The 16,205-nt window shown below is 39.1% G+C and overlaps 1 protein-coding gene across 4 annotated transcripts in view; it reads left to right on the top strand.

Moving 5' to 3' along the window:
- ksr2 (kinase suppressor of ras 2) overlaps positions 1–16,205 on the top strand; it is a 119,573-nt gene that overhangs the window by 73,736 nt on the left and 29,632 nt on the right. For 3 of the 4 annotated variants that reach the window (XM_074638985.1, XM_074638984.1, XM_074638982.1), the window contains 8 exons: positions 2,838–2,907; positions 4,124–4,207; positions 4,532–4,617; positions 6,135–6,155; positions 6,445–6,554; positions 9,220–9,388; positions 10,677–10,718; positions 13,149–13,218. In XM_074638985.1, coding sequence (XP_074495086.1) covers positions 2,838–2,907; positions 4,124–4,207; positions 4,532–4,617; positions 6,135–6,155; positions 6,445–6,554; positions 9,220–9,388; positions 10,677–10,718; positions 13,149–13,218 — 652 coding nt within the window. The remainder of the gene's footprint in view (positions 1–2,837; positions 2,908–4,123; positions 4,208–4,531; positions 4,618–6,134; positions 6,156–6,444; positions 6,555–9,219; positions 9,389–10,676; positions 10,719–13,148; positions 13,219–16,205) is intronic. The other variant, XM_074638983.1, reaches the window with a different exon arrangement.

A 16,205-nucleotide genomic window follows, 5' to 3' on the forward strand; every position in this document is an offset into this window, starting at 1 on the left:
TATCTATATAATATATATAATATTTATGAAATAACCACATGGCAAAGCCTATGTTTGTATACACCTGTGTGAATTCAATACTTCACAAATGACAAGTACTGAGTATTTTCTCTTTTTAAGAACTTGATTGCAAAATAAATGTAACCGTTTTAAGTGAAATTATCGAGAAAAAATAAATAAATATAGGCCTAACCTATATCGTGATGGAGACGATATAGAAAAATATATACGATAGACATTTTTATATAATTTTGACGATATACAGTATATCGCCACATTGCCCAGCCCTAGTCTGTAGCTATTTACTGCAAGAAATTTATCTACTTAACTAAAGTATCGTCACCATGAATGTCATGATGATTGGAAAGTTTAGATTATGACTGGAGCTCCTTTGGACTTCAGTTAAAGTCAACCAGTGAGAGAGCTTCTGCCTGCAAAGGAGATCTTCCTCTGAAAAAAGTTTTCAAGAGTGTTCTAGGAGGAGCAATGGCATCTCAACAATGAATCTTAATCTCTTTTCTGTTTCCTTTCAAATGAAAAGACATAATGAAGAGCCTGTGAATATGAAAATTGACAAAGGTGTCCTTGAAATTCGTAGATGATTCATTCTTTTGGGCAATATTGTGGGATTTCCAGCTGAAACCGACTCCGATCTCTTTCTCCTCTCGCGCCTAATTGAAGTGAACCTCTTATTGTCCTCTCATATGGAGGTCGATCTCACACCTCGGCCCACAACTCCATTTCAAGGCATTAGGAGTTTGATGCATTGAGAAAAGAACTTCTAGGCCTTTTGCTTGTTTTCGTCTCTTTATCCACACAATTCCTCGATTTAATGTATTGTTCATCTCCTCCACCTACCCACACACAAAAGTCTCCAGTCCCCTCTACTCCCCTCTTCCTGGCATTCATCTCCAGCTTAAAAGTAACATAATACTCATGAATAACTCTGCATAAAGGTAGCCAGAAAATTACTCAATTATTACACCTTTTACTTTCAGCCAAGAAGACGCAAAAGATGAGAGATTGGACTGTGTGTGTTTGTGTGTACACTTATGAATATCACAGAGTATGGGCAGAGTTATACAGTTTATATAAAACCTGTTTATTCTTCAAATATGAGACATGCACATACGACTTACATTAAAGGGAAAGTGTGCCGATTTTACACATCAAAGTCTGTTTACAGGTCTTGAGGAGAACTGCTGCATATGTGGAAAGAAATGTATAAAACCTTTTTTGGCTCCTGAGGGAGCTGCGCATAGTCTGATAAATTGTCTCTTAAATTCTTATTGGAACAATGGTTAATATAATTGATCTTTTTTGGGGGCTGAAGACAAGTTTGAAAATGAATGAAATCTGCAGGTGTGGGGTTAGAAAGAAGTGAGCTTCCCAGACCTCTGTAGCCCTCTCCTCATCTGTGCTATAACACACCCGAATCTCAGACTGAATTGTCGGTGGACGAGTTGCATTGTGGGAAGAAAGACGCAGGGAGTAAAAAAGATAACTACGGTTAAATTTTGATCATTTTTTAAACTATTCATCGTGAGTTTGACAATGGCTATGTTGACAATAAGGGGGTTTCTAAGCAGTTTCCAGAACAGAAGTGTTCGCCATCCAATCGCTGGAAAGTACAATTTATGCAGAAATCTCCAAATGTCAAAAGATTTTGATACCAAATCACAGCATGGCTTTTTCTACGGTGTTCCTCAAGGTCTTGATGTCTTAATGTGGTATTTTGGAGGGATTATTGCTTATTTTTTATCAATTCTCGAGTTGTAAAATTTTTTTTAAATTTAGCACCAAATCTGTGTAACAAATGGTATCAAACCCAAAATTGCTGCAACAATTTCAGAGACATAATAGAGCATGGGAATGGAAATCATATACTTTAGTCATAATGTTCTAAGCCCTTATACACTTTCACAATTCATTTTAATGAATGCATGAATTAATTTATTAATTATTTTTTATTTCTTATTAATGACGAGAACAACTTGACACACAGTGCTGAGCTGCATCTCAAATTAATCTTCAGGTTCTCAGCTTTCCGATGATGTACACCACTTCTGTGTGAGATATTCTAAAAGTGTAACACCTTATAACCTAAACAGGCCTGTGATATGTGAGATTTAGCAGAAATTTAATTAAAACACCAAGAACAAAAATGATCTTACATGATGCACTTTCCGGTATAACCTATTAGTTTTTCAGCATTTTTCAGCACGGCTCCTTTGTTACTGAACTATTGGCAGCCAGCACATCATTATCATATCAATGCATATCCACCACATCCAGCCGCCTTCACAGGCAGCGCTGTGTAGGCTGCCATCCTCACCTGGTATTAAGAGGTGGCGCATGAATGTATTGGTCTGCTCGGTTGTTGCCAGCGCTAATGGACCGAGCGAAATGTCTTTGTTGTGGAAACCTTTTTGAAGCGAGAGTTTCTCACAATGGAATACAGGTAGAAAATATGAGATATGTGCATCTTAACATGCAAACTATCTATCTATCTATCTATCTATCTATCTATCTATCTATCTATCTATCTATCTATCTAGACAATTAGGACAAGAGCTCATTTACAGTGATGAGTTGACAGTGATTCATGACTAACTGTGTGCCTGATATCCAAACAGCTGATTAAGAGTGACACCAAAATGTCAGTTTGTTGCTATAAAATCGGCCCATTCCCCCGAAATGCCATATGCGCTTAATGAATGTTTAATATAAGACATTTAGTCAATTCTGAAAGGCATTCTGTCAGTATTACCATTTGACCGAAAGAAAAATAAAAAACATAACAACCCCCCCTCTCTCTCCCGTCTCTTCCTCTCCAGACACTCTCTCAGTGCCTCGCTGGTCCCCACAGATTCCCCGAAGAGATCTGGGAAACTCAATAAAACACAGGTAGGCCTAAAGGAAAGTGTGTGGGTGAGTGTGCGCCAGTTTGCCTCTGTGCATACACTGTCATAGAATGTCAGTCCAATTAAAAAAAGGGCCTCTTGCATAACTCATTTCTCTCTTTGTCTGTCCCTCTCTTTCTCTCTCACCCTGTTGACTGCGAACGCTAGTGATCTAAAAAGTAAAACAATGCCGTATTAGTTGTGGGATCTCTGCAACCTCCAGAACGTGGGTGTTTTGCCTGCTGAAAGTCAGCGAGGTGGAAAGAGACGCTCTAAACCTCTTCGTACGCAGAGCCGTTATGCGAAGATTAAAGCTGGTTTTAAGAGAAATACTATTATTCCACCCAGCAATCTCCTTGACGGGGCAATTTGCATATTTCTAACGCATGCTCTTGATCGCATTGTTGGCCTGTTGCGATAAGTGCATTTGCGCCGCCGGTACACAATTCGCCACTTTGGCTTTGGAGCCTCCACTGTGCCGAAAGAACATTTCTTTATGCAGAATCTGCCCTTAAATGTCACGTCATCGTTCATATTTGACAGGAGAGTCCACTAAAAAAATCTGCTAGGGTATTGGATTGAGTTGTGCCTCTCAATTGAGACGAAGGAGGGCCTAATAAAGAGATTTGGATTCTGTCAAACTACATTAGTCACCTGCCATTAGCCAGCCAGCGGCGCTGCTGGCATCCAGGCGTCGCATCAGTAAATGCAGCCGATAGAAACATACGTGCTCGAACCGCTCGGTCGGTCTGCTGCAGAGCACATTTTGGATCTGTGTTTCTGTGTTGGAACCTTTAAGAGTGGTGCAGGCCTCTGAGCTCCCATCACTGATTGTTGCATTGATGGAAACCCCCATGGCCTCGGCCCTGCACTGCCTAAGATGTTCATTCACGCAGGGTTGCTGAAAGATGAGAATGAAATGGGCCCAAATGAAATGAGCAGGTGAGGGAGATTAGGAAGGCAAACACTTTTGCAGAAGTACCTTCTTCAGGCATCTATTATCCCCGCGGAAAGGTTACGCAGGAAATGTGGCGCCGCCTTTGGAAAGAGCCGTCTGTCAGAATGAGAGAATGTTATGAAAGGCAAAAGGTCACCAGCAGTGTTTCTCCGCGCGCTAATCCACAGCTCTTATATGTCATATAGATGTGCAACAAGCTGAAAGTGATGTCCTGACTTTTTAAAAATGTCCTTATCTCACTTTTTTTCTTTTTCGCCTGCAGGTTTTCCACAAAGTATTGGATGTCCCAGACATGCATAGTATGTGGAAAGGGAATGTTGTTTGGACTGAAATGTAAAAACTGCAAGTACGTATCGAGACTGTTTTTTGTCTTAAGTGCCATTTATTGCAAAAGTAGTAGTGATGTGTGTCTGAGCACACATACTGTAATCATATCTCTGTCATTACTTGTTTGTTTTTTTATTGGTTGTTTTTCGAGGTGGCACATGCTTATGAACCCCTTTTGTTTTTAATCTCACTTGAATAAATTAGCAATTTGCATCTCTTGTCTGTTTTGCTACATGTCAATGCTCCCACTTTGCATAGGTTTCATTGCCGTATAAACAAACTAAAATAATAACAACAAGACAAACACTAATCAAATTTCCTGTCTTTTTTTGTATGCACTCAGGCTGAAGTGCCACAACAAATGCACCAAAGAAGCCCCACCTTGCCATTTATTGATCATACAGCGAGGCGGACGAGAAAATCTCAAAGGTATATTTTTTATGTAGCATTTCAACAAGTCAGCTGCTTTCACAACATTCATTCGTTTCTCAACTAATTTTAATTTTCTACTGTAAACTAAATCGTTTCTTTAGTTTTCCTGAGCCAGAAAATGTATTATGTGTTAATGAAGTTACCTGAATCTGCTTCTCTTTACTTTTTTCTCTTTTGGAAAAAAATAGAATGATGGATATTTCCATTTTATGGTCATTTCCATTGTTGATGATTACAATTTTAAAGTCAGTAATTACATTACAGTTATTACAGTTTTTCTCAATCACTTTGGCTCATTTTCTGAAACAGTCCTGACATTCTCTAAACTGTAAGTGCAATTGTCGCAACTGTTTCATTGGACATCACAACTCTATTGTGTGTCTGCAAAAAGGTAGTTACTCATTCCTCAAACATCTTATTCATGCTTCAAAATCTAGTTATTGTGTCAGTAAATTGGCCAATGCCACCAAAATGAGAAGTTGTTTTGTAATAGAGTGAGCCGTACTGGTCAAAATATTTAGACATTTTTTCAACATGGCAGTCAACCCTGGAAATGTTTCTTATGTACAAATCTCTGTTTTGTTGACACTGACTGCTTATTGTACTATACCAGAATGTCAGTCTTGTCCAGCTGAATGCTGCTGTGTATCACACTGAACTTTTTAGATTCCCATTTCAACAGTGAGTCAAAGTTTACAGGAAAAAATCAATACTGTACAATACTGTAGTTCACAGAAAAAAAGACATGCACATTTGTATGTAAATTGTAGACAATTGTACTTACTCTTTTGCACCCATGTGCCGAAACACGTACAATTTGCTTGAAATAATGAGAAATTTTAATCTGTTGTGAACAACAAACTAATTGTTCAGAGATTTGAGTTTATTTTTGTGAAAAAAATAAATATTCTCATTCAAGAATTCAGTTTAAAAGAATGAGAAAAACTGTAATACCACACCTTGTTAAATGTACTTCAACATATTGGGAGTCATCTTACCAGTGGTTCAGTCTTACGAGGAGTTAGATGTTGGATTGAATGGTTGATAATAAGGATTGTTCAGACAGAAAGCAAAGTGAATTTTCACCTTGCGTCATTCATGCAAATTTGACCACTGGACTAGACAGTCGATGCTGATTCCCCCTAAACACGTACAGACCCCAACATGTACAGACGACTAGAAACGTAGCAGCTCAGCTTCTGACTGACTGCAGAACTCACCAGAAACTACCAACTCTTTGTGTCATTTCCATCCAGTCTCTCTCTATTTTCCTCTCATTTCTGTAAGTTTATGAAGAAGATTCCCCAAGATGAGCACATTTTTCATCCAAGTTGAAACATTTTTCTTGCACCGATGCGTCTTCATATTAGTTTACATAACCCCAGGCAAATGTGACTACGTCATGCACTGTTTGTACTGACACAGACAGCACTGAAGAAATTATCTGCTATCGGAATTGAGATTCTTTTGTCCTTTCTCTGCCTTTCCCCTTCCCCCTTTCTCCCCCAAATAAGATCCCCAAGGAACAACTCAAGGTAAAGAACACTAATTAGACTTCTTTTACCCTGCTTTAGTAAGAGAAAGTGACAGTTTCTTAATGACATAGTTTTCTTAAGGAAACTTTTTTTTTTTCTTAACAAAGTGTCTGTATGCGATAACAAATGGATGTTGTTCAAGAAAAGGCAGTTTGTTCATTTTTCACATTAGAAGCAGGGCCTGATAAAGGGCCTGGTAGAGTTTCTCCTAATTTTCCAGAAGTTATTAAGCGAGCATTGTTTAATTTCAGTCTCCCACATTGTTCATCAGTGCTGTTTTTTTCCCCAGTAGCTCGTCTGGTACGAACCGAATCAGTGCCATGTGACATCAACAACCCGCTCAGGTACACAGACCTGCACATCAGCCAGACGCTCCCCAAAACCAACAAAATCAACAAGGTAAGTGCAAAAATAAACTGTGTATTGCAATTTGTGAGTAACCTGTCCTACATATTACATTTCTTCCATTTTTGGGGGCTGGAAAATGGTTATGAGTCATCGCGTCTTTCTCAGGGGATCATGAAACCGTACGAAAATATCTTTCAGCAGTATTGATGTTTACACAGATGGATTTGTTTTCATACAGTGACTTTTTTGCAGCCAGCATATCTAACAATTTCTCAGTTCCAGAGGAAAAAAGTTGATCACAAGATTCCCATAGTGGTACGGTACCACTATGATGAAAATCTTGTGAAGTAAGACCTTTAAAAATGTATACAACATTTATTTTTTTTCTTATAAAAATGCTGGTAAAGGATAACTACATCATGTAAAAATATATATTTTTATACTTCAGTCCTGTTGCTCCTGTTTGTTTATTGTGTTGTGTTTGAAAACATTTGACTCTGCAGATACTTTTCCACTATTTTGCCCTCATGTTTAATATTATGACATCAAAACACAATGTTTTGTTGTGACATTGGATAGTTCTCACTAGAAGATAAACTGTGATTAAATGTAGCGTGTGACACCAAAGATATCATTGAAAACACACCCTCAAACATCATAACACTAGATCCTGCCTTTACCTAATGTACGACGATCCACTGCCTGAAACATGTATTTACGATATTAGATAAACTGCTTCAATCAACAAAAGTGCATCTGCAAGTAGAGTTGTGGCTTTATTAGGTAATTTGATGGTTCATTAGAAATCCCCAAAAATGCAACCTACCAATCGGATCTTCATCATCATCTTCTGTGTGGAGAAATTCAGTTTTACAGATCTGTCGATTAAATCAACTAATCAATTAGTTGACAAAAAAAAAAGGATGTTATGCTTGATTCATGCCTTGATATATGACCTGGTAAATATGTGATTGTTTAAAGGATACCTATAGAGTGGTGCAGGGAAGTATTTTTGTTGGGTTTTGGATTATTGCAGAAAATAAACTCTGTGGCAAACACACTTTATGATACTCACACATTTTGTTCAGCAAGATAATCTCCATAAATGAACACCACTTTTATGATTTTTAAAGTGTGAAAGCAATCGCCAGAAGTAAAAAGCTAACGTTAGGCTATAAACAAACTACATCACGGTCACGTGAGTGTGAATATGCATGGGGCTGTAAAGGCGGATGAGTCGGCATGATGACGTTTAGTAGTCTCATTTAGCCACTTGTTACCAACCGCCTTTTTTAGGACATATGAAAGCTTCAATATTCATGTGAGTGGGATATTTATTGACGTATTTTATATCGCTGAACAAAACGTTAAAATCTCTTGTGTTAACCACGGACCTTATTTCAATGAATCTCTTTTTAGCTAATTCATTACAAATTGCATATAGTTTACATCATTTAAAATCATTTGTTCAATGCGTACCATAAATCTCCAGATTGATTTACCACCTTCAAGGCAGCCATTGATTTCCCTTCATTTCAGTGGGCTACAGAAATCAGCTTGCAGAGACTTGAAACTTGAGGAAGATAATCTATCAAATTGAAATTTTACAGTCAGTTATGTTATAATCACATTGGAGGGAGATTATCCAGTGAGAGCCTGGATAATTGTGAAACCTCTAACTGTCGGTGCATTCAAAGACCTGCTCTGACATCTGAGATTTAAGGGGTTGCCTGCTGAACAGAAGAAAAATTGTCATGTTTTTCAAAACACCAATGTTTGTTTACTGTTTGTCTTTTGGATTACATTTTCAAACTATGTAATTAATTAAGTGCTTTTCCAGCAGAGTCTGTAAAATCAGAAATTGTATTGGGGGAAAAAAGTGATTATTTCTGAGTGATTACTGAAAAATGTGGCACACAAACAGCCTCTGGCTAATTAGACTCCATTATGAAATTATTATATAATTCAGCCATTATTTGAATTGAAATTGGATGGAGTCCAGACTGTGATCGTAATGTAGATCTGGAAATTGAGTTTACATCTTCAGCTGAAGAGCCGAACAGATGTGAGCAGGAGCAGATTACTGAGGAGTTCAGTCTGGAGTTGGCTGTGATGAACATAGGAGGTGGAGATGGCAAGAACAGCTTGGAGGAAGACAAACTGTTTTAGATTATCACAGCAAAACAAATAATTAAATAACAGAGGTCATGGTGAGATCAGATTGGTTGAAGTGAACAAATGGAACACTCAGAGTTAGCTGATTGAGTGAGATATGTACTAATATGATTGCGAGTATGCGTGTAAACTAGGTTTCCTGATTCAGTTTAAGCCAACCTTTTTTTTTGGGATGTTGGAGCATCCTTGAATGCACCACTGAGAGGAGTTTTGAAAATGCTTCCTGTTCACAACTGCAGCCCTACACAATAACAACATAACTCTGTCAGAAAAGTAAAGGCAGCATATTGCTCATTGTGATGGATTACCTCTGTCGGGCAAGTTTCAAATCTCTGCAAGTTGATTTTCATATTTTACTGAAATTAATGAAAACCAAGTGCTGCCTGGAAGGAACAAAATCAATCTAGAAACTTGTGGTAGGATTCAGAAAGAGGCCAACAATAAAGTAGGGTGCAAGCATTTTGTGATTAACAGACTAAAAAATTGCAAAATCACCAGTATTGAAGTTTAAGTAAAGCTTCTGTTTTCTGTCTCTTCTCAGGACCACATCCCAGTCCCGTACCAACCAGACTCCAGCAGTAATCCCTCATCCACCACCTCCTCCACCCCGTCCTCCCCGGCTCCTCCTCTGCCCAGCAGTGCCACGCCCCCCTCGCCTCTGCATCCCTCCCCACAGTCGGCGCGGCAACAGAAACAGTTCAACCTGACAGGTATCAGAATGGGTACCTGAATGAATGAATGAATGAAACCTTTATTGCGTCTAGGGGAATTTGCTTTACACAAAGAGCATAAAAGAATATCAAGAGAATGTCAATAACCATATATGACAGCACGTAATATAACATAAACCATGAGCATCATAAAACCATCAAAAACCACTCAAATTCAAATATTTGACAGGGTTATCACAGAGGAAGCAATTAACCCTTGACTTACACTTTATGAGGATATCGATATCCCCGATGTTCATCTTGGATAAATGTCCAAAAATAAGCTTGTGAACAATAGAACAAAGATTCTCCTTGTACCTAAAGATTTTACCTCCTAATCATTACATTTTGAGATTTTCTTCAGTATCAAAGGTAACTCACTGATGCTTACAGTGCAAACAGGAACTATTAATAATGACTTACAACAAACAAAGGCCAAAAAAGGGGGTTCAAGTTGTAGCCCAAAGCTAACTCACTTGCTTTGTCTCAATTCGGATACTTCTGTTAGTACACTTCCATGTAGTACACTGTTTACACGACACAACGTTTATGATAAGTGTGAATGCAATTGCCAGAAGTAAAAAGCTAACGTTAGGCTATAAACGAACTACACCACGGTCGCATGAACGTATAGTGCGATGTTCACCGGAGCAACCGCAACCGGTGCAGCTTCCTCGGCCGCACCACCAAAACTTGTGAAAATGCCAGCCAAGATGTCGCTAGAGGAAAGGTCAGGGGGTCACCAAAGTCAGTAAGATACATTGTCTGGGAACCATGAATGTCTGTGCAAAATTTAATGGCATCAACGCAATAGTTGTTGAGATATTTCAGTCTGGACCAAACGACAGACTGACATTGCCAACACCAGAACCGTGTTCCTAGCCTGGCTAAACAAGCTTGAACAATTTAATATTTCATTAAACAATTTTTTTCATAAACACTGTCCTAGAACATGAGGTACAACTCTCATGCAAATTAATGATATTTTTGAGTAGCCCAATTTATTCTGAAAATAACAACACAGTACTTGCATGGGACATGCCAGGCTAATTCATGTTATGACTATGCTAAAAGCTTGTACATAAAGGGAGAGAAAACAAGAGTGTAAAAGTCAAATGGTTAATCAACACAAATTAAAATTTGACCTGTAAAGTTGTACTGTGAAGCAAAACTGTGTCTTTTAATCCAGGAACTCATTTGAGTGTAAATACTGAATTAACAAACAACCACGTAAGATTGGCAAGACTTCAGATCAAACTCCAGCTCTCCTTTTTGTTTCTTTCCGCAGCCTCCAGTTATTTCAAATACAAACAACAGTTCATCTTTCCTGGTAAGTACCTCATAATTGATCATTACCCCTACCCATAATGCACTACAACCAGGCCAGGAAAAGTATGGAGGAGGAGGAGGAGGGCTCTTTTGATGTCGGTGGTGATTTTCATCTCCTCACCTTGGCCTGCTTTAAGACTCTCGGCCCCTACACCCACTCGTTGCTTGTCTCATCTGGGCCTCCTAATGATTTGTCAATGCCCAGACTCTTTTCTTTTTGCCCACACCGGTACCACAGAGTCTTTGCTCATTTGGCAGGCTATTATAGCCGAGACAACCTGGAGTGGTGTGAGGAAAAGAATGAGGTGTAATTGAGATCTGGGGAGACAGGTTTTTGGAAATGCATGAATATACAGCACACAGCGGTGCCCAGGTTCTGATTATTGTCGCCACACATTCTGTTGTCTGTTTTTCAGTTTTAAATTACATCAGCTACCTTTATGAGCTGCATAACAACATGGTCAAACTCTACCACTTACTGTTAGTCCCATCAATCTAAAACCATTATGCTGTAAGTGGAGCTAATGCCACATTCACGTCATATTAAATTTACTGTAAATGCTGGCTCTTGTTTAGAAAAGAAAAGAAAAACACATTTACATAAGCCTCCCATTGGCAATTACAGTATGATTGCATTCATCTATTGTTTTTACACAAGCGCTCATTTTCGGTGTCACAGGGGGCTCGAGCGTACCCCAGCGTGCATTTTTGGTAGAAAGTAGGAATACCCAGCAAAAGTTGTCAGTCTGTCACAGGGATCAAATACAGACTGGCACAGATTCACACCATTGGCCAATTTAGAGCCTCCAATCCTGCTGGCTTGCTGGTCTTTGGAGTAAATCCATGCAAATATCCATGCAGGCACCACACAGAAAACAAAACCACGTCGTTCTCGCTGACGGTGCCAGCTGCTAATGCACCGTGCCACAAAGGGAATGTTCTTTTTTTTGTGGCTCCCGGTTTGTGTCACAAAATGTCACAGCGTGCCAACACGAGCGGCAAGCGTGGCAACGAATCCCCTGATGTCTTTCAGAGGTAGATACCACACAACAGCTGACCTCGCTCATCTTACATGTTGAACAGGAGCGCTTCCAAAAAAAAAGAAGAAAATAGCAGAGAGAATTCAACCCGCTGTCTCGCTTTCTACAATGATATGACACGCAGCACAGTGTATGCCTTTTGGAGAGATCAAATTAAATATGCTTGCTACATGCTTTAAAGAAGCATACTGTGAAGGTGCAGCAAAGTGATATCACGTAGCTGTATATCAACGCATCTCTCCATAGCGTGCCACCATTCCCACTGTGAGGACATTTTCTACATTGGTTGATATTTCCATACAAATTATGTCAAGAAAGAAATATGGGAATTCAATACAGATAGTGAGGGTTTTTCCATTGTGCAGCTAACATTTTCTGTGCTGCATTCAAACAATTTGCATAACAGGTTAATAGAAAAAAAACTAAATGTGTTCAATTCCAGCACACTGGCTGCACTGAGTGTTTTGAAAATCCAACGTTTTAGTCATGAATGGCATTAAATGCACATTATATCATTATATGGTGAATTTGATGCTTGTTAAATGTTGCATTTTCAAAACACTTAGTACCGACAATATGTAAGAATTGAATACTTTCCTTTACTGCTATCAAGCCCGCAAAAAAAAGATATGTTGTTGTTGATTTGATCATGCCAAAGAATACTTATGTGCCGCTTACTGACCCACTTTTCGTGCAGTGGTAGCCGTAAACAGCTGTTAGGGTCACAGGGTGTGCTGAAAGGATAAAGTAGAAAGTAGCTGCAAGCACAGATCCAAATCTTGAACAGTATTGGTCGCCCGGTTGTAGTAGGAACAGAAGAGACAAATCACTGGCACTCACAGATAAAGGGTCTTTCTTAGTTTTTTTGGGGGGAAAAAGGAACGCATTTCAGCTATAAGCCATCAACAGTGTCATTTTCATACCGAAAGGATGTCATATACCAAACTGAGCGTCCTGTACCGAACGTTTCTATATGAATACACGTACGGTTACACCCTTATCAACAAGGTATTTTTATATCACGTAAGTCGGGATTTACACTAGCCTCCCAGTACATATGTAAAAATGTACCAATGTGGTCGTTTGAGTAAAAATCACAAAGTGGGAAGAAAGTAAGTTGAACTAAACTAAAAGAAGAAGAATTTTCTGGGAGTGAAATATATTCTGTGTAAAAGTTTGAAATGTATCAGCTTATAATCAAACCAGCCTTAACCCCTTGATGCAGAGCTATAAATCCAGTTTAAGATGGAGATACATCTCTCCTACCAATAGCTGAAACCACCCACTTCCTTTCTAAAACAGGGAAAGCAATATAAACAATGTTAAAAATGATTTAATACTGAATTGTTTTAACTTGTTGGTTTGATATTTAATGACTCTAATATCCTCAGATGTTGCTCCAGAAGCTCCTCCAAGCAGAGCACCGCAGGTCATCCTGCACCCGGTCCTGTCTGAACCAGGGTGAGTAGATTCTATTACAGAAGTAATTCAATAAAACCACATGTCTACCTTTAAAGACATTAAGAAAGTACTTCTGATCTTCATCAGGCCCTCTCGGTTATCTTCCTCTCATCTACATGCTCCCTCGTCTCCTCCTCCATCTTCTCCTTCTCTCTGTGGCCGCTGGTCAGAGGCCAAGTCAAACTTATTGGAGCAAAGATATTTGGGTGACAATTTCAATGCGAGAGCCGACATGACGGATACTCAGAGACTAATGTTAGCATGGCCTTTAGTTCACGCTACACTTGGGATGCCAACTGGATTTTCAGTGGCTCTTTGAGGAAGCCAGTGGTCACGGGAAAACAACCGGAAGAGGAGGAGGAGTGATGAGATGCCTTTCGACCCAGATGTTAATTAGATCAGGATCTCAATCTATCATAAGAAACAGGGCAAGAGAACCTCCATCTATAGGCGGATGATCAATTGTGATGAAATATGGACCGTGGATTATAATGCTTTGATCAATAGCAAATTATGTTATTAATTTTATTTTCTAAATATCAACACAGTCTTGAAAAGGTCCTAGACAGAGGAGGGCTGATGGTATGAGTTTTTAAATAATGGTATAGGGCACGGGGCTGTACATGTTAGTGATGGATTTGAATTAAAAAAAAGCTGTATTTGACGTCTTCATGCTACATTCCTGAAGCCGCTGGCAGCTTTGAGATAAAAAATGGAAAGCAACGTCTGGAAATAATGAGAATCGGAAGAAAATATAGGACACTAAATAATGTTATGCACACATCACAGTTGGCTCCATGTGTGTTTGAATAGACTGGGATTGTTTGAAGTCTAGAGCAATATTCATTAGCATAATCATTATGATGTGACAAAGAGTATTTCCTGTATGTTCCGATTATATTCAAATGCACAAGGTGCGACAAATGCATGTAGGAATTCAAGCCAAGACAGGCTGGGCTCTATGCACACACTGAGTTGCAGCTGGCAGTTGTTCTCCAGGGAAGACAATATGTGCATTTACATTGGCATATAATCAACCCTTATATTATAAATATATGAAATTATATAGGAAACAATAAATGGTTAAAAAGCCACAGGGTGTTATTTGCCAACCCATCTAAGCCAAATGGGTTTACAGGCAAGTAAAATCTGCGTAGCTCATCATGAAACAATAATCTTTTGTCAAGCCTTCAACAATTACAACTCCCATGTGGCTTTGGCAGCTAAAACCTTGGATATCATTTTGTTGTTTGCTAACATAATAATCATGGTTTAACCTTTTATCAAATTGATGATGTTCTAAAATTTTACACTCATTATAGCAGTCGATTAAATCTCCATTTAAATAGACACTGATTTAGATACTGTACCCCTTTAGGGCCATGTTTTAGCTTCTCAAAAACATCAATGAAATAAACCATCTATAAGGTAACACACTGTCAGGCCGAGGCTAGTAGAAAAGGTCTTCAAAACCAGACCAAAAACAGTAATTTTACCTCACAGAACAGGGAGTTGCTGGTCTACCGCTGCATTGATCGGTTACTTTGTTTGTGTTATTGTGTGACTTTCGGATCCGAACTAACGTGGCGTCCACACAGCAGTACATTGCTTAGCTTCCGTGCCAGTACTCATGTCTGCTTCTCCAAACTGGGAGCACGCCGACCGCCATCTAAGTAACTGTATGTAACGTAAATACACTGACTATAAGGATGTATATATACTTTATATGTAGCAGTGCCATAATGTTGCATCCTACGTCAGGTCATTTTAGAAGGGCTTGGGAAAATAGCATTTTGATTCTAAAACATACATACTTTGACCACAATTTTAATGTTCAGATTTGAATACATAAGGGGAAGCTACAGAATGATATAAAAAAAAAAATACATAATGGACCCACCCTTAAAAATATCCTGGTTCAAGGAGTACTGTCCTTTACAGTAGCTCATTCTGAAAGCTTGTACGGGGGTGAGTGAAATATAAATTTCCCCACTAAGATCAGTCAATAAAAGCATCACAGTATTTATCTTGCCTTCTCAAGAGACAAGTAAATATATCCCAGTGTAATCTACATCAAAACAGTCACATTCAGGTAAACATTTAGAAATTAGATGATGAAGAAATCTCTTTAAAAAAGGGTGAAAAACAAACGCTCAGATTGAACCCTCGTGTCTTTGAGTTCCTGCTCATTACTAGATCTCAGGATGGACAATTTAACCATTTCTCACTCTCACAGGCTCTCGTTCTCGAGTTTCCTTTTGACGAATGTGAATACATTAGCGCGGCTATGAAACCCATATTCCTCTGATTTAATTAAAGCTATTGTCCCTCCTTTCCCACATCTTTGTATGCTCCTGCGGTGGCAGCTGGCAGGTTTCTTTGGCCTTAATGGCCTCATCCCAGGGTTAATGAGGGCCTGTCTCAGACCCCTAACACCCGGCAGGTAACCCTCATTAGAGCGGAGATCAAACCGCTGGTAGGGGCCCTTGGCGCCACAGGAATCACATTATTTTATACGCCGCCTCACCTGTGGTTCCAGAGTCCAGGATTTCTTTGCGAACCAGTGTTAATATACCACAGAAAGGTTGCGAGAGGTTACACACTGATGTTTCACAGCCAGTTATGGACAGAGGAGGATGGGTTGAAGAGGGTAAAGTGGATTCATTTGTGTTGCGTCCTTGGCACCCATGGTGTAGGTGACAGTGTACACGCCGGGGTCAGAAATTAATAGGGGCTCAGGGCGCCAATGCACTTGAAATTTCATACCGTGAAACAACTGTGAAATTAAAAAATAGGGTCAGAAAATGCAGCCAGTAATTAGGAGTGCCCTTTCTTCCATTTAATCCTTTTTCACATTTTTTTCATTTATCTGTCAAATAGTCTTAATGTGAATGTGCTCTTGCCACCTGTGGACCACTGCAGGTGATCTACAGTATAAAAGCCTGCAGTCCAGTAACGTTTCACAGTTTAATCTGGGCATGAAAATA

Source organism: Sebastes fasciatus, chromosome 6, assembly GCF_043250625.1.
Source record: "Sebastes fasciatus isolate fSebFas1 chromosome 6, fSebFas1.pri, whole genome shotgun sequence".
In the NCBI taxonomy this organism is placed as follows: Eukaryota; Metazoa; Chordata; class Actinopteri; order Perciformes; family Sebastidae; genus Sebastes; species Sebastes fasciatus.